The 24,630-nt window shown below is 39.7% G+C and overlaps 1 protein-coding gene across 2 annotated transcripts in view; it reads left to right on the top strand.

Moving 5' to 3' along the window:
- Positions 1-24,630, top strand: part of GNAL (G protein subunit alpha L) — a 156,336-nt gene that overhangs the window by 52,400 nt on the left and 79,306 nt on the right. Inside the window, exons 1-4 of one of the 2 annotated variants that reach the window (XM_048507208.1) lie at positions 626-1,092; positions 1,369-1,441; positions 2,169-2,223; positions 2,391-2,510. In XM_048507208.1, coding sequence (XP_048363165.1) covers positions 954-1,092; positions 1,369-1,441; positions 2,169-2,223; positions 2,391-2,510 — 387 coding nt within the window. In that variant the 5' untranslated portion in view covers positions 626-953. Of the gene's footprint in view, positions 1-625; positions 1,093-1,368; positions 1,442-2,168; positions 2,224-2,390; positions 2,511-24,630 lie in introns of those variants that run through there. The other variant, XM_048507207.1, reaches the window with a different exon arrangement.

Below are 24,630 nucleotides of genomic sequence, written 5' to 3'. Positions count from 1 at the left end.
TGTAGAATACCTGTAGAAGTAGAAAATGGTTGTTAATTAAATATGTATAATTGGCCAGTATTTGATGTGTGATTTAGGCGGTTTTGAGATCTGGTGGAAATCCACATGCTGTTTCAGATTATAGACCCCACTAATAATTGAGACAGCAAATTCAGCATGAAAGGATACAGTGAGCACCTATCACACAATCCACTTTTCTGCAAGGACTATTTTTAAAATAATCTGAGGCTTGAAAAAATGTGGGAGGCTGGATTTGACAGGATATGTTTTCTCTGTGCATTAGAATTTTAGCGATCCGATTCAGATATCAAATTCATAATTTTTTGAACAACCACATCTGCAGTTCTTCATATGTTAGAATGATTTTTAAAAAATAAATGGGCACATCCAGGTTTATTTCCTCCTTCTATATTCCAAACCTTCTATTTAGGAATTAATTGTGTGAATTCAGGAATCCAAGTAAGTCCAGCTCTCCCCCTCCCTCTGCAGCGTTTGTAGTTCGACTGTTTCCTGGTCTCACAGAAAGAGGCAGTGCTGAGTTTGAGAGACAAAAATAGCCCTTTACAGAGAAATATAGGGATTGTAAATGTGTGTGTGTGTTTGTGTGTGTGCGCGCGGCGGCGGCGGCGGCGGCAGCAGCAGCAAAAGGAAGACTGCGCTCGGCTGGTTTCCAGGAGAAGCCCTTCTCTCTTTTCACTGTGCATTAGGGCATTTTGTACAGATTTTTGTTCTTTTAAACCCTTACCTCTTCCGGAAGCTCTTTGCATCTCTTTGCGGGAGAAGGAAAAAAACAACTGTGATCAGAAAACGACCAGAGACCATTTTATTTGAGCAGGGAAGAAAGAGGAGAGATACCATCAGGGGGATATAAATATCAGCTGTTAATTTTTTTTTCCTGAGAAAGAGAATTGCACCTAAACCGTGCAGTCTGATACCCACCCTAAGTGACAGCAATGGGGTGTTTGGGCAACAGCAAAACGGAGGATCAGCGTATTGATGAGAAAGCACAGCGAGAAGCCAACAAAAAAATAGAGAAGCAGTTGCAGAAAGAGAGATTGGCTTATAAAGCCACACACCGTTTGCTTCTGCTGGGTAAGGAAGGAGGGCTTTGGCGGGGAGGGGGACGAGAGTGCAGTGGTGCAATTCAGTTTCCCATGGCCGGCAGATTATGATAGAGGGGAGCTGTGCTGTTTGGGTGCAACACGATAGGAATGCCGATCGCTTTTATTGAGCCGTGTTTGCTGAATGCACGGATTGTCCTGGGCATGTGTGTGAACGTTTCTGGGGAAGAAGGGTGCTTTCAATCTGTCTTCCCCCTTTTCCTGCTCCCCAAGTGTATACATCACACGTTTCTCTCTTTTTTTTCAGGGGCTGGTGAGTCAGGGAAAAGCACTATTGTCAAGCAAATGAGGATCTTGCATGTAAATGGATTTAATTCAGAGTAAGAATTATTGATGCTTCCTGTGTTTTTTAAATACATACATTTAAATCACCTTTACACTAAGCCAGATAATTTATTTTAGTATTTCACATGTTGTTCATTTGTGATTTACTGCCAACCCTGACACTGTAAATAATAAGTATTAATGTGTATCAAAGAAAACATTCATTTGTATTCTCTCCTTGTCTGTTCTTTTTACTGTATTTTTACACTTGCTACTGCAGTGCTTAATAGGGCCTTGTGTGGCTTCAACATGGCGACTATTTCTTATAGCAGCAAATAATTAAATGTTGTCTGTGTATCTAACATTAAAGATACCTGTCAGTTCATGCAGAGATTGGAAGCACTCAAATAATAAAGAAGTACTGGGAATAAAATCCATTCTGAAGTGTTCATGGGCTATATTATTTATCTCCAAACCAATTAAGCAGCATATTAATGACAGTAGTTTATTGATGAATATGCTGAAATATTTGGGATTAAATTCAGTTTGCAGTATGAGCAAATGCCCGGTAGTCTTCCTCCCCCTTTCCAAAGCTTTAAACATAGACAGTTGCCATGTGTCACTCGAAAGAAATAAAAATAATTTATTTTAATTAAACTTATGTGTGTAATGTTCCATTGTGAAAGGGGGTAATAATGGTGAGGATAAAATGGGGTATTATTGAGTTTTAGAGTATTAATGGTAGAAGAACACTCAAGTTTTTTTATTGTTGTTTCAATGCAGAGAAAAGAAACAGAAAATCTTGGATATTCGGAAAAATGTTAAAGATGCAATTGTGGTAAGAATATATGTATTTTTTGCTGAACTTAAATTGTGTATATTTAGTGATTAGGATGGCATGCCAAGAAAATCCTATTGTTTTTTTCAGATAACTGGGTCCTCTTCAATGATCCTGTGTTTACGCATATTAATGTGTCTTGTTCTTGTGTTTTTTTCTTATTCTAGACTATAGTTTCAGCAATGAGCACCTTGATACCTCCTGTTCCACTGGCCAACCAAGAAAACCAGTTCCGAGCAGATTATATTAAGAGTATAGCCCCACTTTCTGACTTTGACTACACCCAGGTAAGATTTCCAAGTCTTCTCTCCCCTTGCTTTTTCTGTTCCTTCACATCACATTTTAAAAAACAACATGTATTGGTGTATTGTCTTATTGAATTGTGCTCTTTTTATAGGAAGTATTTTCTGTTCTGGAATCTATTTGGAATATTATATAATGAAAAGCAATCAAGAACTGCCAATGGAAGGCATTAAGAAGGGATTGGACATGTTCATGGTGGATAGGGTTATCCATGGCTACCAGTCAAAATGGATACTAGTTGTAATGCCTATTTTCTTCAGTTTCAGAGGAGCATGCCTACTAGGTGCTGTTGAACACAGGCAGGATAATGCTGCTGCAGTCATCTTGTTTTTGGGTTTACTAGAGGCACCGGGTTGGCCACTGTGTGAACAGACTTCTGGACATGATGGGCCTTGGGCCGATCCAGTGTGGCTTGTCTTACGTTCTAAGAATCCTGATGAATTTAGTTTTGTGGAGTAATTAAGCTGTTAAAATTAGTTGCTACAGTATATTGATAAAAACCAGTGTGAATAAATAGTGTAATATATTTACTTTTAAGATAATCTGTCAGTTTTTCTGAAGATGGCATTTTCAGAGTAGCATGTCTAGGTGATGGTGAGGTAGGATTTTTGAGCATCCTTTATATTTAAAATAATGTGCATGGCTTCTGAATATTCTTTCTTTTCTTGCATATATGCACTATTGTGTTCTTATGAGGACAGCTAGAAGAAAGATCAAACCCTTAATCATTTGTGACTAAATTTTTAAAATATATATTATCAGGTGAATTTGTCAACAAAGAAGATCTGCATTGGATGAGTTTGACGTTAAATATTAACTTTTCTTTAAGCAAAAATAGAGCGTTTAGTGTTTCTTTTGTTACCTTACAGTAAATACGTTAACTGGTTTGCAACTCCTGGGAGATCTGGAAGGTGATTGTTGTTTTTGTCTCCCCCAAATTTATTTTGTAGATTGATAGGGGAGCATCTTCTGCCTTCTTGCACTGTTGGGAGAAAAGTGTTGGAGAAGGAACAGTTCCTTTTGTCCTTTTGAATTTCTGATGCTTTGGTTAATCTTCCAATGTGAAGGTTCAAGAAACAGCTTTTAAATAGCTGTTTAGCTGTTCAGAAAAACTGTTTGAACAATATAGTTGCAGGTAGCTGATGTGGTTCCTCGACTGACAAAATGAAAAACTGATACTTAAAATCAGATCCAGTGAACGATATAACTTTCAATTATGTTAAGTTTTATTTTGCAGATGTACACATTGGTAACCATGACTTTTTTAGGGGTCACATTCACATATGGGGATTTCACAACATCATTCTTGCATGGCAAAGAATTTGTATGAAATTGCTGGTGTAAAACTTAAAACTCTTCTGGAAACAGCAGGTAGAACTTGGTTAACCATGGAAATCAAGGTTGATGTTGCAAAATCAGTTGTGGATCTGGCTTCTCTTTGAAAAGAGCAGAGGTTTGGAATGTGTCATATTCCTTGAAGTTACTTTACATGACAATCCTGGTCAGTTACTCCATTCTAAAGTACTGGAACCAATGGGATTAGACTGGAGTAACTGTTCACGGTTGTACAGTTGTTTGTATTCATATGAAATAAGTTCATAAAAGATAGATGAAAAATTATATTTAATTGGAACAAAAGCAAGTCAGTATTTTGACCGCTGTGTTCTCAGGTTTTGGGCACTGAAGGTGGCTTCTTTTAGTCATAGCTCTGTACACTATTGCAGTATTGGTTTTCCTTTTTGGAGCTAGTGCCTTCTTTTGTGACAGTATGTTCAGTTGTTTGTGTTGTGCACCAAATAAAACTTGAGTGTCAAATAAAATTTCAGTGGTCAGAATGCAAAAGAACATTGCACCTGATTCCATGAACCAAAAGGGCCTTGAAAATAGCAGTGTAATGTCCAACCATAATATGTCCAACCATGTTTTTAAATGAAGAAAATTTTGAAGCATTTTGTAATTGTGGCGTGGCAAACTGAAGTTCAAAGAAAAAAAGTTGAAAGAAAAAAATTAAAACTCTGTTGTGCATATGCAAATCTTTGGGCATGCTGAAACTTTAACAGCTTTTGACTCCTGGTAGCTTGGTGGTAGCACGGCCCTGGCCAACTGAACGTTTCTCAGTGTTTGTGTAATTTGTGTTGGCTCATGATATAATATTTTTAAAAAAATATGTAATGTGATACACAAGTCGTTCAGTTCCATGGTCTGTTAAATTTCAGTAATTTGCATTTAGTGACACATAAGCCTTCTGAAACAAGTGGGCGGATCTGCAAATAATTACATTAATGTTCCCAAATTTCATTCTGCTAACTCTAAATAACGGTTGTCTGTTGTTGACTTGGAATGAAGTTTGTTGTGATTCAAATGGGACTTTTTTAAAAATCCCGATGCAAGATTTTATCGAGTAGGAATTGTAACAGGTAGTGTCTCTCATTCTGTCATCTTGTCATATTTTAGTAATTTATAAGTTTTGAAAATGTTTTGAAATAAACTGTATCTATAGGGTATTGTGCATTGCACGTACAGTATCCATATGTTTCTCCTTCTCCACATATGGGGATACAAGTAAGCAGTTTGACAGCACATTGGGGGAAATGGGAGGTCTGTTTATACTCCTATTCATTTATTCCTCTATATACCTTCCAAGTTACTAGTGATTTTTACTAACATCCTTCATTTATGTGCTGGATTATGTATGTAAACTGTGAACAGATTATTCCAGTGGTAACTGACAATGCAAGTCTAACAGTGTTTTATTCAGAAGTGAGTGAGCCTTACACCATGAAAAGAGCAACTAGGACTTTAGCTAAAGAGTACAAGCCTATTTATACTTTCTTGACAATAAGCTGCTTTGAATGAAGTGGATTTTATTTCCAAGAAAACAGGTATAGGATTGCACAACTGTAAAACTAAGCAATTTTTCTTGGAAATATGTCACATTAATGTCAATCAGATTTTTTTCAAGTAAATATGTTTAGGATTGGATTAAGAATTTGAAGCACTTATGCCCCAATTCTAGCCAAAATTCTTTGAACTGAACTCAGTTATATTTATTATACTTACTATTGCGACTATTGTTATGAATAATAATAAGTATAGTTCCCAGCTTTTGATACTGGAAGAATTTAACCTCATATCCTTTTGAGGCAGAATTAATCTTGCATCCTTTCTTATCCTAAGATTCTCAAGGGCCCATGGCTTGGTATATTGTACCTGTACCTGCTTGGTATGTTGTATATGTTTTCACTAATGGTTTCAGGTGTATATTTGCTAGCTTAGTATTTCATATTGTAATGTTGCCCTGACCTGAATGTCCCAGATTAACCCGATTTTGTCATATCTTGGACGCTATCAGGGCCAGGTTAGTAGTTGGATGGGAGACCACCAAGAAAATCTAGGGTTGTGATGCAGATGCATGCAATGGCAAACCACCTCTGAAGTCTGTAACCTTGGAAAATCCTGTGAGGTCATCCTAAATTTGCTGTGACTTGATGTCACTTTCTACCACCAATGTTGTCTTCTGTTATATTTTACATAAATTTGTGAATATCAGAAATTTCTAATAATTTTAGTAACTGTGTTTTTTTAATTACACTATTTGCAGAACTGTTGCACTACAGTTTCTATTTGTTGTCAGTCTATGACATATATATTAATAATACTATGTAGTATTATATTTTAGGCATGTATTATATTTTAGGTAGCATAAGAAATTCTTTGGTTAGTGTGTTGAAGGACAGTGTTTGGAGAAAGACTGATATAATAGAGGTTGGAACACTGCCGTTTAAATGGAGCTCTGGGGGCAAGAGTGGTGATTGACATTTTTTAAGTTAAGAGGAATTGACTTGTGCCATTTTTAATCCTGTATTGATGGTTGTTTTGCCCTTTGTGAGGCAGAGTGAACATATTAAGGGCATATTTTGCGACTAGCTGTGGACAAACATGCTGTCTATTATATAAGTTTCTTGTTAAAGATGATAGTTGTCATGCTGTTTTGAGTAACTTCTAGAAACATATTCTAAATATTTAAAGGTAACGGCCTGTACATCCTTAACAGAACTATTTGCAGTTTGTATGTATATCTACAGTAGCTATTAAGAAATGTGAACTGCATTTAAGAGTTCATTACTTTTTAGTCAGTTGTTGAACGGGAAAAGTGAATGATTAAAATATAAATAAAATCCTGATGGGTATAAACTATGGCAAGCTACTTAACACCCAATTTAGAATTAGTATGTCTTAGTGGTTAGAGTGTTGGACTAGGATGTGGGAGATCTCTGTTTTGCTCGGAAAGCTTTCTAGATGACCTTGGACCAATCATAGTCTCTCAAATTAAATTACATTGTTCTCCTCTTTTCCATTTGATTCTCACAATAAGCCACTTTAGTGAGATAAGCCACTTTAGTGCCCCATTGTGAAGAAAGGTGTGGTATATGCAAAGTAAAATAAACAAATAAATCCTGTTTCTATCTAGATTGTGGGGTATCTAGGCAATGGAAATAAATAGAATTTGGCATGCTTAACACAGAACTATAGCACAGGACTGTTAGCGCGAGTACACATAATGATTTTATCGTTTCTATGAATGGCTCTTTCCTGTTTGTTTTCCAGAAAAAGATTTCTCTCCTTACAGATTTTTAAAGTATATCTATATAGACATGTATTTATTTACTTTATTCCTCCCACCCCATTAGGATCCAAAGAGCCTTACAAGATTCTTCCTTTCTCCAGTTTATCCTCATAGCCATCTCGTGGGATTAGGCTAGGCTGAGAGTGGCTGTCTGACCAAAAGTGACCAAGCTACACTGTGTTTTACATAAAGATGTTAGTTCAGTCAGTTGAGGTGCAGCAGTTGAGAAAGTTGTATGTTTCTGCATAAAATATAGCCCTGTACGAATATGAGAATCAACGTTCTTTGTCAAAACTATTATTTTGTACATTATTGAACATTGATACAAGAGCTAGGTAGACATTAGGACCCAGTCAGAGCATTCTGCAACAAAGAAGGTCTGGCTTGCTCTGTTCTACAGCGGAGGAATATACAATCTACTAACTTCTTCATGTGAAACAGAGTATAGCTTTCATGGCAGAGTAGTGATTTGTACCTAGGCCTCCCAGATTCTGGCCTGACATTCTGATTGCTACACTGTCATAGACTAAATCCATGAATTCTGCATTACATGCTTTTAAGATACTTTTGCTGAAGCTATTTAGGGGTGAATGGCACAAAGTCTGTTTTGAAAGTATCTGCAATATGTTTTAATGAATTAATGGCCATGCAAGAGGCTGCTAATCATGCTTCAGCCTTCCTACACATTTTGGGTTTGCTGTGAACAGATGCATTCCATCTGAAACACATAATTAGTGTTATATCCACCACCACCACCCCCAAAGCATGCATGCATTTGGGAACATCTCTTTCACATTTTGACCTTTTCTCTGTGTATGGAAGTGGTCCTTTGGTCACTTCAACAGAATAAAACAAAAAAAGGTGAGACGGAAAAAGGGCTGTCAAATCTCTTACAACAACTATGAATTGTTCCCATCCCAAACAGAGCAGAAAGGTCATAATTAATTGTGCCCCTTTTTAAATTGCATTTGTTGCCATAAAGATACCTGTGGGAGATTTCAGTAGGGTCTAGATAAGAAGCAATGTAGATCAGAATGTAGGTCTTTTTTTCCCTGTGGTTGGAATTACATTAAGTTCAGGAAAACATAATTTGTGAATTGTGGCAAAGCATATTAACTGAGATGGTGGAAGATTCCCAAGTGATATTTAGCGTGATTTATGATGCTCACATGAATTCAGCCATAAATATCAATCTAGTGAGAAGCAATAGACTCATGGTTTCTATATATGGACTGTGCTTTCTTCAGTCACTACTGCATAGGAAAACATTCTCCCAAGTGATTTCTACTCTAGTCTTATGCTTGTTGTGAGAACCTCTGTGTACAGTACTGCCCATGAAAGTCTACTGTGTTCTTTTTGCTAGCTTGGAATAGTGAAGTAGATTAATTAATCAGTTTTTTCCTCCTGCTGGTCATTTCTTTGACAGTGAAAAGGGAAGGATATTGAAACATTATTGTGTTTGTAGATCTTGGATTGGGCTCCTAGTTGTTGTTGTTTTTAAAGCATTTTTAACATACTGTTCAGGTAGATTTTTAAAATTAGGAATTAAATTTGCTATTCTTGGAGAACAAACCTAAAAGAAAACCTTGCTTTGTATTGGATTTTTGTGACTGAATTCTAAAATTATTTTAAAATGCTTGTTCATTAAAAAACGATTTGTTCTGCCTCCCCACCCTTGATGTCAGACATAGAACATTCAATGATATTGTTTTGATGCTTCTTTTGCAACATAGTGATGGGATTTTAAAAGATTCATTTATTCACAGAGTTCTTTAAAATACTTTTTTGGTTTATGTGACAAATCAACAAGGATTAGGACATCAGTGCAAACAATATGTAATATATTGTAGAATAGTTTAAAACAACTCGGAAGGATAAAGATAAAAAAGATTGGTAGCAGAAAAAATAAATGTGGGGAACAAATCTCTTCCAATTTCCATTCTATTAGGAATAAGCACAGCTCTCAAAGGAGCCCTTTCCCCGTCATGTGTTTTTGTAGACAAATACTCTGTGTGCTCACCAAACGGATGGCCCATCAAATGAGTGAGAGAGAGTGGCTCATTCATTACTCTGTTTGCAAGGGGAAAGATCATGCTCATGGTTCTTAAACATAATCTAGTTAAAATGAGAGCTGGTGTAAAAGTGTAATTGCTAAGAGTCTGATGCAGGATCTTGTCAGTTTAAGCCTTTCCTCAGTCTTAAGCTCATTTACATGGTTTAAAACAGCATTATCTGTAATCCAGGACTCATGCAGTTGTAGTCTAGAGATAGTAGTAGTATCCTACTATACAAGGTTTTTGTAAGGGTTACTGAGTCAGAAATAATGTACAAAGAACTTTGAATTTTCAGAAGAAAAGACAGATGACATCCTGCATGTCAAATACTACTGCCCAATAACACATTGATCACAATCTTTAATAGACCTATCTAATCTATGGTCAGACTGAACAAATATGATTATATTAAAATCTGTTTTATACTGGCATTTGTATATCTTATTCATGTACATGAATAAGTGGTGTAGGAGGTTAAGAGCTTGTGTATCTAATCTGGAGGAACCGGGTTTGATTCCCCGCTCTGGCGCCTGGAGGCTTATCTGGGGAATTCAGATTAGCCTGTACACTCCCACACATGCCAGCTGGGTGACCTTGGGCTAGTCACAGCTTCTCAGAGCTCTCTCAGCCCCACGCACCTCACAGGGTGTTTGTTGTGAGGGGGGAAGGGCAAGGAGATTGTAAGCCCCTCTAGTCTTATGCTCCAGGAGAGAAATGGGGGATATAAATCCAAACTCTTCTTTATTTAGATATTTATAACTTTTCTTCATAATGAAGACTCATAGCGGCCTAGATCATTGTTCTCCTCTTCTCTATTCATCCTCACAACAGCAATCCTTTGAGGAAGATTAGCCTGAGAGAAAGTGACTGGCCCAAGGTCAACCAGCAAACTTCTTGGCAGAGTGGGGATATGAACATGGGGCTCCCAGATCCATGCTGGCTGAATTGGACCATTTAGGTTTACTTGCCATACTTCCTTATTCACAATATGAATGAACGCTTCCAGCAAACAATCCATAATTTGTTCGTAATATGAACTGTGATTTATTTGTATGTTTTATTTATTTGATTTACCAGTCTGCGCCTTCCCTTTCGGGCTCAGGACAGCTTACAACATATCTATATTAAAAAAAAAATTATCTAAACATTAAAACATTCCGATAAATAAATTACAGTTACTTTGTCCAATTGGTAAAGATACAACAATCCCATAAAGGGTGAAATAAACTCAGTAACAGCCAGATGGAAAAATAGCAAGGGAGAGGGGGGATGCTAAATGATACTGTGGCTGCCTCAACCATGCGCCTGGTGGAACAGCTCTGTCTTACAGGCCCTGCGGAAGTGCATAATGTCCCACAGGGCCCTGGTCTCGCTAGATAGAGCATCCCACCAGACTGGGGCTAGGGTCGAAAAAGCAATTGACATGATGATTCCAGGACATTTTCCAGTTATTTATCATAGATTGACTATGGCTACAGACACATACAATTTTCAGACTGCTGCCTTATACATTTTTTTAAGAGTAAGGGGAAAAACTTTAATTTCAGTCCTGTTAAATATTCTCGACCCACTCGCAGCCTATGTCACAGAATAGCAACTATACTGAATTACTAAGATTACATACATTTATATTTGTTGTCTTATTATTTATTAATATTATTTAAAACATTTGTATGTCATCTTACTACTCAATGTAGGGTCCTCGTTGATAGTCAACAAACAAAACTATATTTTAGATACATGCACACGTATAAACATTTAAAACAATTAAATGAAGCAGATGGACACAAATGGGCAGAGAGGATTACAAATGAGAATTACTGAGGAAACACTAAACCGTACAAAAAGTCTTCAAACTTCAAAAAATTTTTAAAGCGAAGGTGACTGTATAGTTGGCAGTCCAAAAAGCAGGAGATCATAAGACTGCTATGCACAGATACTGACTTGCAGATTTTAAACTTGGGAACCTTCTTTTATTTTGCCCAAAGAACATAGTCAAGGAAACAAAAGTAGAAACTGAGCAAATATCTGGAAAAGAACAGCTCAAGTAAACACTATCATTACTTTCTTGACTGATAATATTGGCATTGTATTCCTGCAACAGTAATTTAGCAACAGACTGAGATCCCTTGAATGCTTTAATTAGTTGAACCCAATAATCTTAATCATAGAATCATACAGTTGGAAAAGACCCCAAGGGCCATCAAGTCCAACCTCCTGCATTGCAGAAACGCACAATCAAAGCACTCCTGACAGATGGCCATCCAGCCTCTCTTTAAAAACTGCCAAAGAAGGAGAGTCTAGCACACGCTAAGGTAGTGCATTCCACTGTCGAACAGCCCTTACTGTCAGGAAGTTTTTCCTGATATTTAGGTGGAATCTCTTTTCCTTTACCCCTTCACCATTTCCTTCACCATTACTCCTGATCCTAGTCTCTGGAGCAGCAGAAAACAAGCTTGTTCCCTCACCAACATGACATCCCTTCAAATATCTAAACATAGCTATCATGCCACCTCTTAACCTTCTCTTCACCAAACTAAGCATACCCAGCTCCTTAAGTCTCTCATCTTAGAACATGGATTCCAGATCTTTTACCATTTTGGTTGCCCTCCTCTGGACCTGTTCCAGCTTGTCAGTGAATTGCGGTGCCCAGAACTGTACATAATATTCCAGGTGAGGTCTAACCAATGCAGAATAGAGAGGTACGGTTCTTATGAACATATACTGTTTGTCCCCTCCCATTTGGTAGGGTCATGTACTCAGATCCTACTTCAGGTACTTCACCTTTTGAGAAGTCTATTCTCTACTAGAATTAGTCCTGTTTTGCTAGTGGCACTTGTATTGTGAGCCTTTCACCCCAGGGTAGTGTTCCAAGCCTTCACTGTTGAGTTCTTTAGAAGATCAGTTAAAACACACAGTGTAATACGATAGCATTATTTCATTCTGTCAGTTAAAATCAATATAGATTGAAGCAAATCTGCATACGATTGCACTGTTATTCTGCTGTCTTTTCTAAAATCTGACTGTTTTTGTAAATGAAATAGAATACTGTATTCCTTTGAGATGTCTATGCTCTGCCAGAATTAGTGCTGTTTTTCTAGTTGTATTCCTGTTTTATAATTTGTTTTTAAATGAAGTGTTTTATGTATTGGACAGTGTTTTATTGTGAACTACGTTTGAGGGCCTGGTGGTTGGAAAAGCAGTTTATACACTGAAATAGAAATACTAAAAGCAATGAGTGGGAAAAGAATTGCACATTCTCTGTCCACTGGGCTTATCTGCTCCAAATTGGTTCCTCCTTGAAGATGCTGCTGAGGTTTCGCGTGAGTTTGCATGTAATGCGCCATTCTACTCTGAAATTCAACTTGAGTCTGAAAATAATTCCTGTAATTTGAAGTAAACTAGTAGATTCGCCTGGAGTAACTACATTTCTTTGCTCTTATATGGGTGATGAAGATTCAAAATCCGGGCTTTTGGAGTGTCCGGCTGCTGATGTGTGCCCCCCTCCCTCCCCCCTTCTACTCTAGTTCTTGTTCTAGGGTCCCCTACCTACCACCTCTATGTAGGGACTCCCTCCCTCCCTCCTTTCATGTGAGATAGTTTTTAAAATTGGATTCTTAGTTGCTGACGCTTGTCTTTTATATAGTTCTTATAATGTTTAAAACTTTTGTACCTATTTTTTAAATCGACTTGATTGGTATGTTTTAAAACTGTTGTTCACCGGCCTCAGAGTCCAACTCTCGTAATACAGTATAACCCCAAATACAGAAGATTCAAAATACAATTACAACCGTGATACTGGGTCAAAATTAAGTTGTAGTCAAAAAGATCATAATAAAGAATTTAATGCAACATAACAGTTGCCTCATTGGGGTTCAACTATCAAACATAAGATAACACACATAAATTGTTGTTACATTGCATTATTATTATTAACAATTAATTATTGTTATGTTGCATTAAACTCTTTATTAAGATCTTTTTGACTACAACTTAATTTTGACCAAGGTTATCATGGTTGTGTTTGTATTTGGATTCCTTTTCATGCTCTCCAGTTTGTATTGGATCCCCAGTACGGTGCCCAGAGGTGCCATGGCACCCACCAACCCTTTCTAGGTGCTCACCAAGTGTTTTTAGAAAGGAGGAGGAGCCAGATGGGAGATTTGGTTGGCTGTTCAGTTTTTTTTAAAAAAAATATTGCTTTGACAGCAGCTGCCACCACAGCCCAAGGATCTTCCCTGTCAGTGTGAAGGTAGACTTTGACAGTCATTTTGTGGCTAGCTGTTCATCTTGTGGCAGCCATTTTGTTTCTGCCTTCATCACACTATGTCAGAATTCCAAAGGAACCCACAGGCTGAAAAAGGTCGGGACCCCCTGGCTTAGAACCAAGGTAATTCCTGGATTTTCAAGCAATAGGATCCCCAAGAGATTCATTAGTACAGGTCTGGCTATAACCATGGTAGCATAGTGGATTGGATTTTTAGAGTTCTATAATTACAAAATTTCTATTCCTCGTAAAACTGATTCCAGTATGAAATTTGTAATATAAATTTTCTGTGGTGAGTTATAAAGACTTCATTTCATAGATTTCAAAAAAAGTGGATGAAAGTGGCTGTTACAGCATTTTAAAGATTGTGGCTGCATCAGTAGGCCCTTCCTAGAATGGCTTGGATCTTGCCTAGAATTTCTGTAGGAGTAGTGGTGCGATTTTTGCCTATTCCTCTTTCCCATGGGAGACCTCTGATCTTCCCCCTCCCCTGCAACTCCTGCAGTTTCCTCTTCCCATAGGCAGCCACACTGCATGGTGGCAGGATCCAGGCCTTTATTTTGGAAGTTCAAAATGATTTTCACATATTCAACTGTCATGATTCTTTCATTGGTTTCTGAAAATCCATTCTCAGCTACTGTGACTCCTATATATGAAGAAAGGCAACCAAAATTATTATAGCTCAGTAAATTGCATAGTTGCCATTTAGCAAGTGGTCAGCAAGATGTTTCCAACATATGCAATGCAAGTCATTTGAAGAGGGCGGTAAGCTGGCAGCTACGTGAGAGAACTTTCATACTGTTTAAAATAGCAGAGTGTATTTCACTCTCCATTTGTGTTATCAGAGCACGGGGTGCATGTGTGTATGCAGGGCATCAGGAAGAGATAGAAGCACTATGCAGATAGCAGCATTTTATCTTGAGCCATTGTGGACCAGGCAACTTTAATGGCATTCCTCTCCTTGAGTACAATGTCCCCTGACTAAGGAGGATTCCTTGAGTTAAACAGTATGTGGAAGTTCATTGTGCAGATAAATCCTCTGGAGTTCCATGCTATCTGACCCATCTGAAATTCAACAATTATACTGTAGCTTTTGAAAACACTTTCTCCAAGCTCAGTTTTTCCTCCTGTTGAGATCCTACTGGGAGGATAACGTCTTCATTATTTTTAATAATAATGACAAAATAATAATGACAAAAGACAAAAACTGTGACTCAAGGCTGAAGTGTACCTATGTATTACATCACTCAGTGAACATTCCAACCCTATGTGTATTATACATACAATTCTACAAAAAAATAACAAATGCAAACATATCCCCTTAAGAAGGATTGTAGCAGAACAAAATAGCCTGTGTAGTTTACACAAGCCATAATACATCATTATTAGCAATATATATCAGTTTTGACAAAAATGCATTTTACAATTGCTAACACTTTTTATGAGCTCCTGATGTAAACATCTCATTTTGTCCTTAGCACTTCTTCAGAAAATGTTCATAAAGATTTTTGTTTTTGTCCCAGTCGTTGCTTGTTATGAAATCTTCTGTGTTTTTCTAAACGTTTGTAAAGTTAATTGCAAAACAGTCCCTTCAGTTTTTGCAACTCTCAGGTTACGCTGTGGCACTGCAGCCTGAGAGCAATGGCAGATACAAGGAACCCCACAGCATAACCTGTGAGTTGCAACAGATCGAAGAGATCATGGTGTTTGTTTCCTTTGAGTCAGGTTTGAATTCTACTCAGAGGATCCTGCATTAATCAACTTTCTTGGCACCACATAGAACCAATCATTAGGAATATGCAAAAACAAAGTTTAAAAAGCTCCATTCCATTCATTTGAATAATGAAAACAAATGGAAATTGCAGTGTGAGTGAATGATCCTCATTGTGACTGGAAGTCATCAGATGATAGGCTACATCCCTTCCTCTCTCTGATCCTTCTCTCCCCCGCCCCCCTTGCTGTTACATGGCAGTTGTTGCTGTACCAGCTTGTGACAACAGGCAACCAACTGACTAGAAAGCTGGAAAGTAATTGCTCTCTCCCCTTCTTTGAAGCCTTGGGGTTCCCTTGAGAAAAGCAGCAGGTACCCTATGGAGAGCCAGCATAGTGTAGTGGTTAGGAGCAGGTGGACTTTAATGTGGAGGACCAGGTTTGATCCCCTGCTCCTCCACATGAGTGGCAGATTCTTATCTAGTGAAATAATTTGTTTCCCCACTCCTACATTCCTGCTGGTTCATCTTGGACTAGTCACAGTTCTCTCTCGGACCACTCTCAGCCTCACCTACCTCACAAGGCGTCTATTGTGGGGAGAGGAAGGGAACAAGTTTGTAAGCCCCTTGGAGTCTCTTGGAGTCTCCTTACAGGAGGGAAAGGGAGGGGTATAAATCTAAACTCTTTCTGTTTCTTTTTACATTTCCAAAGTTGCAAGGTGCCAAAACACACTATTTTTGGACACTGTCAAAATAGCATCTGAGGTGCTTGAAGGGGGAGAGTATTTTCCTAATGATGGTAGGTTGCCATGTGCCATGAAGGGCCTGGATTTTTCCTGAGATTACAACTCCAGAGATTAATTCCAATGGAGCTAATGGCAGTTTTTGAAGGCAGACTCTGTGGCATCATATCCCATCTGAACTATATGCTACCAACTGTTCCTTCACCACGCACAATCCTAAAATCTTTAGGAATTTCCCAAATCAGACTTAGGTCGATTATTCTGTCCCGCAGAAAGGGTACATTTCTTCCGGGGCAGAGATTTCTGACATGATCCCACTTGTATTGCTGAAGAGCCCAGAAGCTGCATGGGTAGTGAGAGCAGGGAAGCCCTGATGTTTCTCCTCGCTTCAGGGTTTCACTCCATCTGGGTCGGTGCCCCATCCAATGCAAGACTGAAAATTGCTAGATTGTTTCCCTCCTTGCAGAGATCAATGGCCAGCATTTCCCTAAAAAAACAAAACAATGATAGCAGCTTGCACAGTGTCGATATAAGGAATATTGTTACAACATTTAAAGGACTAAAAAAAACTGGCAATCTTAAACCTTATGTTGGATCGGGGAGCAATCCAGAAGTGGGGGCAGGCAAGCTATGCAAGCCCTGCAACAGACAGTGGGGCACCTCCCTGCATGTAAACAAGGAAACATGAGGAGACCCCACCGTAAAGGCACTGCAGGGCGAGAAGCATTGCAGGAAATGCTCAATTCATAAGGAACTAAGTAACCTTTTCCTCATACAGATCACCCCAAAATGTAGTAAACTTTTGAAAGGAATAAGAAGATAGTGGGAGAATTTCTTTTGGAAGCAATGGAAACTGTACTTGTTCTGGGGTGCTGTGTGGTTTCCAGGCTGTATGGCCTGTTCTAGCAGCATTCTCTCCTGACGTTTCGCCTTCAGATCCTCTGAAGATGCCAGCCACAGATGCAGGCGAAACGTCAGGAGAGAATGCTGCTAGAACACGGCCATACAGCCCGGAAACCACACAGCACCCCAGTGATTCCGGCCGTGAAAGCCTTCGACAATATATTGTACTTGTTCTGATTATATATTGTTGCATTTTAATTTTAAAAAATGAAAAAGCCATAATGAAAATAACAAAAAACTATATGTAGAAAAATATGCACACCTGTCTCACTATCTCTCCAATATAATGAGATAGTGGAAAGGAAAGGAAGGGCTCCATGCTCAGCTGGATAACCACAGAGTTGGTATCCTTGGCTCCAGTATTCCCTAATACTCATGTGAAATTAACTTAATGGGGTTGATTACATGATACAAAAGTGTGTGTTCGTGTCCCCAAGTCACTTCCAACTTCAGAGGCGTTCCTCCCATTGGGCAAAGTGGGCAGTTGTGCAGGGCGCCCCCTTGTGGTGGGCGCCAAAAATGCAGGCTCGTTTGTGGGATTTTTTTGTATTTTCGGTGTTTTTTCTGTTTTCGGCCTGCAGGGGGCACAGTTTTTAGGCTAGCAGCACCAAAATTTCAGGGATTTGTCAGGAGACTCTCCTTAATGATATCACCCAGGTTTGGTGAGGTTTGGTCTAGGGAGTCCAAAGTTATGGACTCCCAAAAGGAGTTCCCCATCCCCCATTGTTTCCAGTGGGAGCGAATAGGAGATGGGGGCTACACCTTTGAGGGTCCATAACTTTGGACCCCCAGAACCAAACTTCACCAAACCTGGGTGGTATCATCAATAGGGGCTCACGAAGATACTCTGAAATTTTGGTGCTGCTATCTTAATAATTGCACCCCTGACAGCAGGCACCCCCTAAATTTCCCCAGATTCTCCTTTTAAATCCCCCCCTTCCTGCCAATGCTTGTTTTCTTTCTTTCTTTTATTCTCTCAATGCCTAACAAAGGTTGTTGTTGTTGTTGTTGTTGTTGTTGTTGTTAAATCCACCCCCTTCGGCATGGATTTTAAGGGAGAACCTGAGGTCCTCCCCAAAATAGCATCACTTTCAATGTTGTTTAAACTGGGGACCTCAGATTTTCCCTTTAAGGTGGATTTAAAAGGAGAATCTGGGCTCCCTAGTTTAAACACCATTGAAAATGATGCTGTTTGGGGGTGGATTCCAGCATCATTTGTTTAAACTAGGGAGCCCAGATTCTCCTTTTAAATCCACCTTAAAGGGAGAATCTGGGGTCACCAGTTTAAATAACATTGAAAGTGATGCTGTTTCCCTCAATTGGGGGGACTGGATACAACACCATAAAATGTTTTCATAGCAGTAATAAAGCATTTTGAAAGCATTTTGAAAATGTTTTCAAAAAATATTTCTGCTGTGTGGCATGGCCTATTGCTGTGTTCAGATTTGTGAATTGGGGCATGTTCTATAATGTGATGGTGACTTTGAAATGATCTGGTGGAAAAAATCATTGGTCACGGTGGGGGAGGGTGGCCGCCCATGGGGGGCCACCAAATTCAGGTTTTGCCCAGGGCTCCAGTTTGCGGAGGTACGCCACTGTGCAACTTACAGCAACCCTATGAATTAATTACCTGCAAAACAGTTCTATTATTAACAGCCTTGCTCAGGTCTTGCAAACTGAAGGCTTCTTTTTAACTTGACATTCTGAGTACTCCTCTTTTCCTGCTGCTTTCATCTTTACCTAGCATTGTTTTCTTTTCCAGTGAGTCTTATCTTCTCATCTGTTTACAGTTGTCATGCTTTTTACAATAGGGGAATCTTAACAGCCTTAACTCATCTCTTAAATAAAAGCTTTTAAGAAATTCAGCCAAGTATGTAGATTTTCGGAAATGTCTCATATTATGGTTATATATAGCTTTCTGCCAGTATCATTTTCCCTGTGATATAATGCTTTCACTATAGCAAATTCACTAGGAAATAGCTGTTGATAACTCTGCAGAACAGCCTTAAATTTAAACTGTAAATTGTTTTGGAAAAGGTTTATATTTAAAGGGGGTATGCCCTTGTTTATGCTAGTAGTTTAAAATTTGTTATCATAGATTTAACAGTTCTCTACTATAATGCTCATTGTCAGCAATGATTTATGGTTTGTTTTTTTCTGGGCATGAAAGATCTAGATTACTATAAAGCAGAAGTAATATGACTTGGAGTTAGGATCAGGTTGTACCAGCTCTACACCAAAGATCTATGTTGTATAAATTAAACAGAAAAAGGAGGCATGTGGTTAATTTTTGCTCATGGTCTATGGCAACGTTTTATAGTGTTCAAGGGATGAAATAACATTGAGATATTGTTGATTACAGTCTGTTTAGCATTCTATTTATTATTCAGTCACGGAAAATAATGGTATGTATATACATACCTTGATCATTTTTTAAAATTTTTGAAGTGTTGTCATGGAGAGTAAGCTCTACCAAAATGCATCTTTCTTACTCTGTGTAATAAGGGTTCTTGTGTGCTTCAGTTAGTTAAAATTGGGTCTCTGAGGGTTGGGACTGCAATGTGTCAAAATTGCATCACACATCACACAGATAGGAGCTAGTTTGGACAATTCAGGATAATGCTGGCAGACTTAAATTTTCATATATTCATCAAAATCTTCCCTTCCTCAGGCAACCTGCTTGATAGACTACATTTTTCTCTTGTTCTGGAAGATATTTATTTCTTTATGTAGATATTTATATTCTGCTTTCCTCCTTACCGGGAACAAATTCTGCCCAGAGTGAAGCCCAAAGTGATGCCTGGAGGTGACGCAGCCGCCACACAACCGCCATGATGACCAGACACGATGCAGAGTTTTGCGTCAGCACTCCTGGGCCCCCACTAGCTTTGCTGGCATAGCAGGGGTGTTCCAGTAGTGTTGTTCTCACCTTTAAAGTCAGCTCCCACCCTGGCTTTGCCTCCTAGAATGCCTGGGGCTTAAGTCCATTAAGCCCTATAAAGGGCTTATCAGTGGCAGGGGGAGGTATTTTTATTTTTTGTCTTCCTGTGCCACCAAAAAGCACTCCTAGGTGGATTCCCCACTGACAGAATCATTCTTGGAGTGAACTGCGACCATAAATCACAGTACCTAGTTGATCTCATCTGTCACTCCCCACGGCAGCCAAGGTCTCGTGTTGGAACCGTGATCAGAGGGCGGGATCACCTCAGCGCCGCTTCTGCTCCTCATTCCCGATTGGCTTTAAGGTGGGAACATGAACAGGCATTCATTTTTTTGCTTTAGGGTGGGAACATGAACAGGCATTCATTTTTTTAATGTAATGGCTATGTAGCGACATCGTCACAACGCAGTGCTCTATATAGCTAGAATCAGCGCATAAACATATGCCTATTAGTTGTATGGTTGAGGCTTTGTATGCAAGAAGAATTTTTTTTTAAAGGTGCATTTTGCCTGCTGTGAATCTCCCATTCTGCACATGCCCAAGACACTTACCTGTGATTGGCTGACAGCATGAACGAGAGACTCACAAATGGGAGACTCTTCGCCATCCTTGAAGGAAAACAGGACCATTTCAAGGTGAAGTCACCTTTCCCTACCATGAGCAGGTCACTTACCCCTAGTTCACCACACCATTATACAAGACAGGCAATGAAAGTCCAGATCAGCCTGTAATTTTCCTTACCAATCAACCATTCCCTCCAGTAGGATTTCTACCCCACAAGCCTAATGCATAAATGAGTTTCTTTGAATTAGAGGAAGAATTAGAGGAAGAAAAATTCTGTAATATTCAGATATTAAAGGAATGTTATTTTAGTTTCTTTAAGTCACTGTAACAGTGCCTTTCACTGTCCAAGTTAGTAATTTTGGATGATGAGGATGAGGATGATGAACAACAACAACAACAACAACATTTGCTATCACAACTGGCAGTTCTTTAGCTGGTTGTTGGCCTTTTATTACAATTCAAGCTGCACCTAGAGGTCTAGGACGTTGTAATGTATCAGCATAGTATTCGTACAGATCCCAGCAGGGCTGCTTTTTGAATCTGACAGATGTTGATTTTGTCGATTTGAAAGTGTTTCAAGTGCAGCCCTAGTGTTTCCTGAGTGGTGCCCAGGGTGCTGATTACCACTAGAACTCCCTCAGCTGGTTTATGCCATAACCACTGAATCTCAATCTTCAAATCATGATATTTAGTGACCTTCTCATGTTCTTTTTCATTGACCCTGCTGTCACCAGGTATTGCTATGTCAATTATGGTCACTTTCTTGTCCCCATGTCTGGGGATTCCTCGGAGGAAGATTCAGATGGGGAAGAGGGCACAGTTTTGACCCCAGAGTCCCAGGTAATTCATGCAGGCTCACAGCCTGAACCTCCTGCAAGACCTGGCCCAGAGGCTCAGGTAGAACCTTCAGTAGTCCCTCCAGGACCAGGTCCAGAGGCTCCAACAGAGCAAGCAGGCTGGAAACCACAGCCAGGCCCCAGCTCTGAGATTCCCCAGCCTCTGACACCAAACCAGGGGAGGCCCTGCCAGCAGCCTCACCCTCTTTGTCTCCAGAGCTCCAAGAGTGATGCTGGAGGAAGCTGCGTGTCAGTTTGCAGGGAAGGAGACCCAGCAGCAGGCTATCGGTTCTGGGGCAAACTGGACTTGATGAGAAGTCTTTGCAGGAGCCTGCCTGAAGTAACACAGCTGCACTGGTGGATGGGATATCTGCTATAAAAGGGGTTGGAAGTCAAGCTGTTTTGTGGCAGCAATGTCATGCTTGAATGCCACTGTTTGTGTTTTTGGTGCCTGAACCTGTTTTTGATCTTGCTTTGTACTCCGGACTCTGCTCTGTATTTCCCTTCTGTACTTGGTCCTTGATTACATTAAACTACTGACCCAGCTGTGAGCTGCTTCTGATTCTGCTTGGTAAGGGCTGTCTACCGCTCACTGTGATGTCCAGTGTGTTATGCACCAACACTTTGTCTGTTTGGCTTGGAAAGTCCCATAAGAGCTTAACCTTCTTGTTTTCCAAGACTTTCTCTGGACAATGTTCCCACCCATTTTTTGTTACCCTGATGTTGTAATTCTTGCATAAATTCCAGTGGATCATCTTGGCCACTGAATTGTGCCTCTGTTTACACTCAGTCTGAGTGATCTTTCTGCAGTAGCAGAGGACATGATCTGCAGTTTCGTCAGCTTTCTTGCATAATCTGCATTTTGCATCTTCTGAGGAGTTTTTTATTCTGGCTTTAATTGTATTTGTTCAAATTGCCTGCTCTTGAGCAGCTAAAATCAATTATTCAGTTTCCTTTTTCAAAGTTCCAGTTGTTAACCACAGCCAGGTCTTTTCATTGTCCACCTTGTCCTTGATCTTCTCCAGAAATGTTCTCATTGTCCACCCTAAAGTCGAGTAATTTTCCAGTAGTCATTACTTTTGTCTTCTTGATATTCGGCTGTAATCCTCTGGCTTTTTCTTCTTTAACTTTCAACAGTAGTCATTTCAAGTCTTCACTGTTTTCTGCCAGTAATGTAGCTCCCAAAGGCACCTGGTGGGCCACTGCGAGTAGCAGAGAGCTGGACTAGATGGACTTTGGTCTGATCCAGCTGGCTTGTTCTTACGTTCTTATGTTCTTATGTAGCATTATCATCATATCTCAAATTGGTAATGTTCCTACCCCAATTTTCACTCCACCTTCATCTAAATCTAATCTAGCTTTCCTTATGATACATGTTGCATACTGATTGAAGAGATGGGGAGGTAAAATACATCCTTGCCTAACACTTTTGCCATTTGGAAACCATTCTGTTTCTCCATATTCTATCCTGACTGTAACCTCTTGTCCAGAGTATAGGTTGCACATCAAAACAATCTGATGTAATGGCACACACCACATCCTTGAAAACCAGCCATAGCTTTTCATGATCAACCCAGTCAAAAGCTTTGCTGTGATCTATCTTTTAAAAGGGGCTTGGACAGATTTATGGAGGAGAAGTCAATGTATGGCTACCAATCTTGATCCTCCTCAATCTGAGATTGCAAATGCCTTAGCAGACCCGGTGCTCAGCAGCAGCAGCAGCAGAAGGCCATTGCTTTCACATCCTGCACGTGAGCTCCCAAAGGCACCTGGTGGGCCACTGTGAGTAGCAGAGTGCTGGACTAGATGATCTGATCCAGCAGGCTCGTTCTTATGAAGCACAAGCTGATTTTCTTCTGAAATTCCCACACAAACCCACATAAATTAGCAATATGATCTCTAATGCCTCTTCCTTTTCTGAATCCAGCTTGAACATCAGGCATTTCTCATTCCATATATGGTAGCAGCCTTTGTTGTAAGATTTTGAGCATCATTTTACTCTCATGAGAAATTAATGCAATGGTCCGACGGTCACTGCAATTTTTGATGCCTCCTTTTTTGGAAATGGGAATGTGCATTGACTGTTTCCAGTTTGTGGACCTTTATGTTGTTTTCCATATCTGTTGGCATATTCTAATTAGCTACTTGCGTGTTAAATGGGGGTCTGAGTTAGGCTCATCAAGGTAGCAGCAAAACATGGATTGTCATTACATATAAACTGAGCTTGTTAACTAAGCTTGGTGTTGACATAACATGTAAACATAGTTGGTTTGTGAAGCCAGGATTCATCCTCCAAACGCTCAGATCTTAGTTTGCCTCAACCAATGCTAGTTTAATTTCCTTATCTTTACAATGCCAGGATTAAAATGGATGTCTGATTCAGACGTTATTCAGAGCCACAGGTAAAACTAGCTATGGTTAATTAATCAGACTTTTAATTAACCATAGCATGTGGAAGAGTCTGCATTCATACAATCATTCTAAGCCACAGTTAGAAGAAGAGTTTGGATTTATATCCCCCCTTTCTTTCCTGTAAGGAGACTCAAAGGGGCTTACAATCTTCCCTCCCCCCCCCCCCCACAAACACCCTGTGAGGTTGGTAGGGCTGAGAGAGCTCCAAAAAACTGTGACTAGCCCAAGGGCACCCAGATGGCATGTGTTGGAGTGCACAAGCTAATCTGATTCACCAGATAAGCCTCCACAGCTCAAGTGGCAGAGTGGGGAGTCAAACCCGGTTCTGCAGATTAGAGTGCACCTGCTCTTAACCACTACACCACGCTGGCATTAGTAACTAATGTGATGTTTGAATTAAGTAACTATTCTTTCTGGAAGTTTTGAGAAGGTCTTGTACCAGTTAGAATTTATCCACTGATTAGTCATTAAAATATTTATTAGAAAAATAAGTAGCCTAGAAGAGAAATGATATTGATTCCCCTCACACAGGACCACAGCCTTAACTGCACGATGGAACGACGACTTCTATTCAAGCACCTCGCGGAGGCAATTCCTCCCGGTGCCGAAGCTAGGCCGCGACTCACTCCTAGAACGCTGTCACGTCGCTCTTGAGCCTCGGCTAGCCAAGAAGGCCGAGGCTCGGGGCGTGGCTTATAAGCGCTCTGCTGTTCCCGCCTTTGCAGCTCGGGCCAATCGTTGCAGCTCCCTGCAACTGCACCCTCAGAGCTGGGTGCCCCATTCCTTTTGCCTCGTGCTGCTCACCTCTGCAGCAATAGCTGCCACCGGTGACTTGATGGCTGCTATTTGGTACATTCTTAGTATAGGACACTGAAAGCCGTTGTTTTTCATGAAAATGATATTTATAAACATTTTCTTGTAGTGTCAGCAACTCAATTATTAGTGTCAGCAACTCAACTTGTTGTGCTGAATCAAAAGTCATTGGCTGATTCTGCATGGGCCAAAAATAGTGGTGTGAAAACGGTGTAAAATGGTTTAAACCAGTGTA

This window comes from Sphaerodactylus townsendi, linkage group LG09 (genome assembly GCF_021028975.2).
Source record: "Sphaerodactylus townsendi isolate TG3544 linkage group LG09, MPM_Stown_v2.3, whole genome shotgun sequence".
Taxonomy (NCBI): Eukaryota; Metazoa; Chordata; class Lepidosauria; order Squamata; family Sphaerodactylidae; genus Sphaerodactylus; species Sphaerodactylus townsendi.
This window is presented reverse-complemented; position numbering and strand designations above follow the sequence as displayed.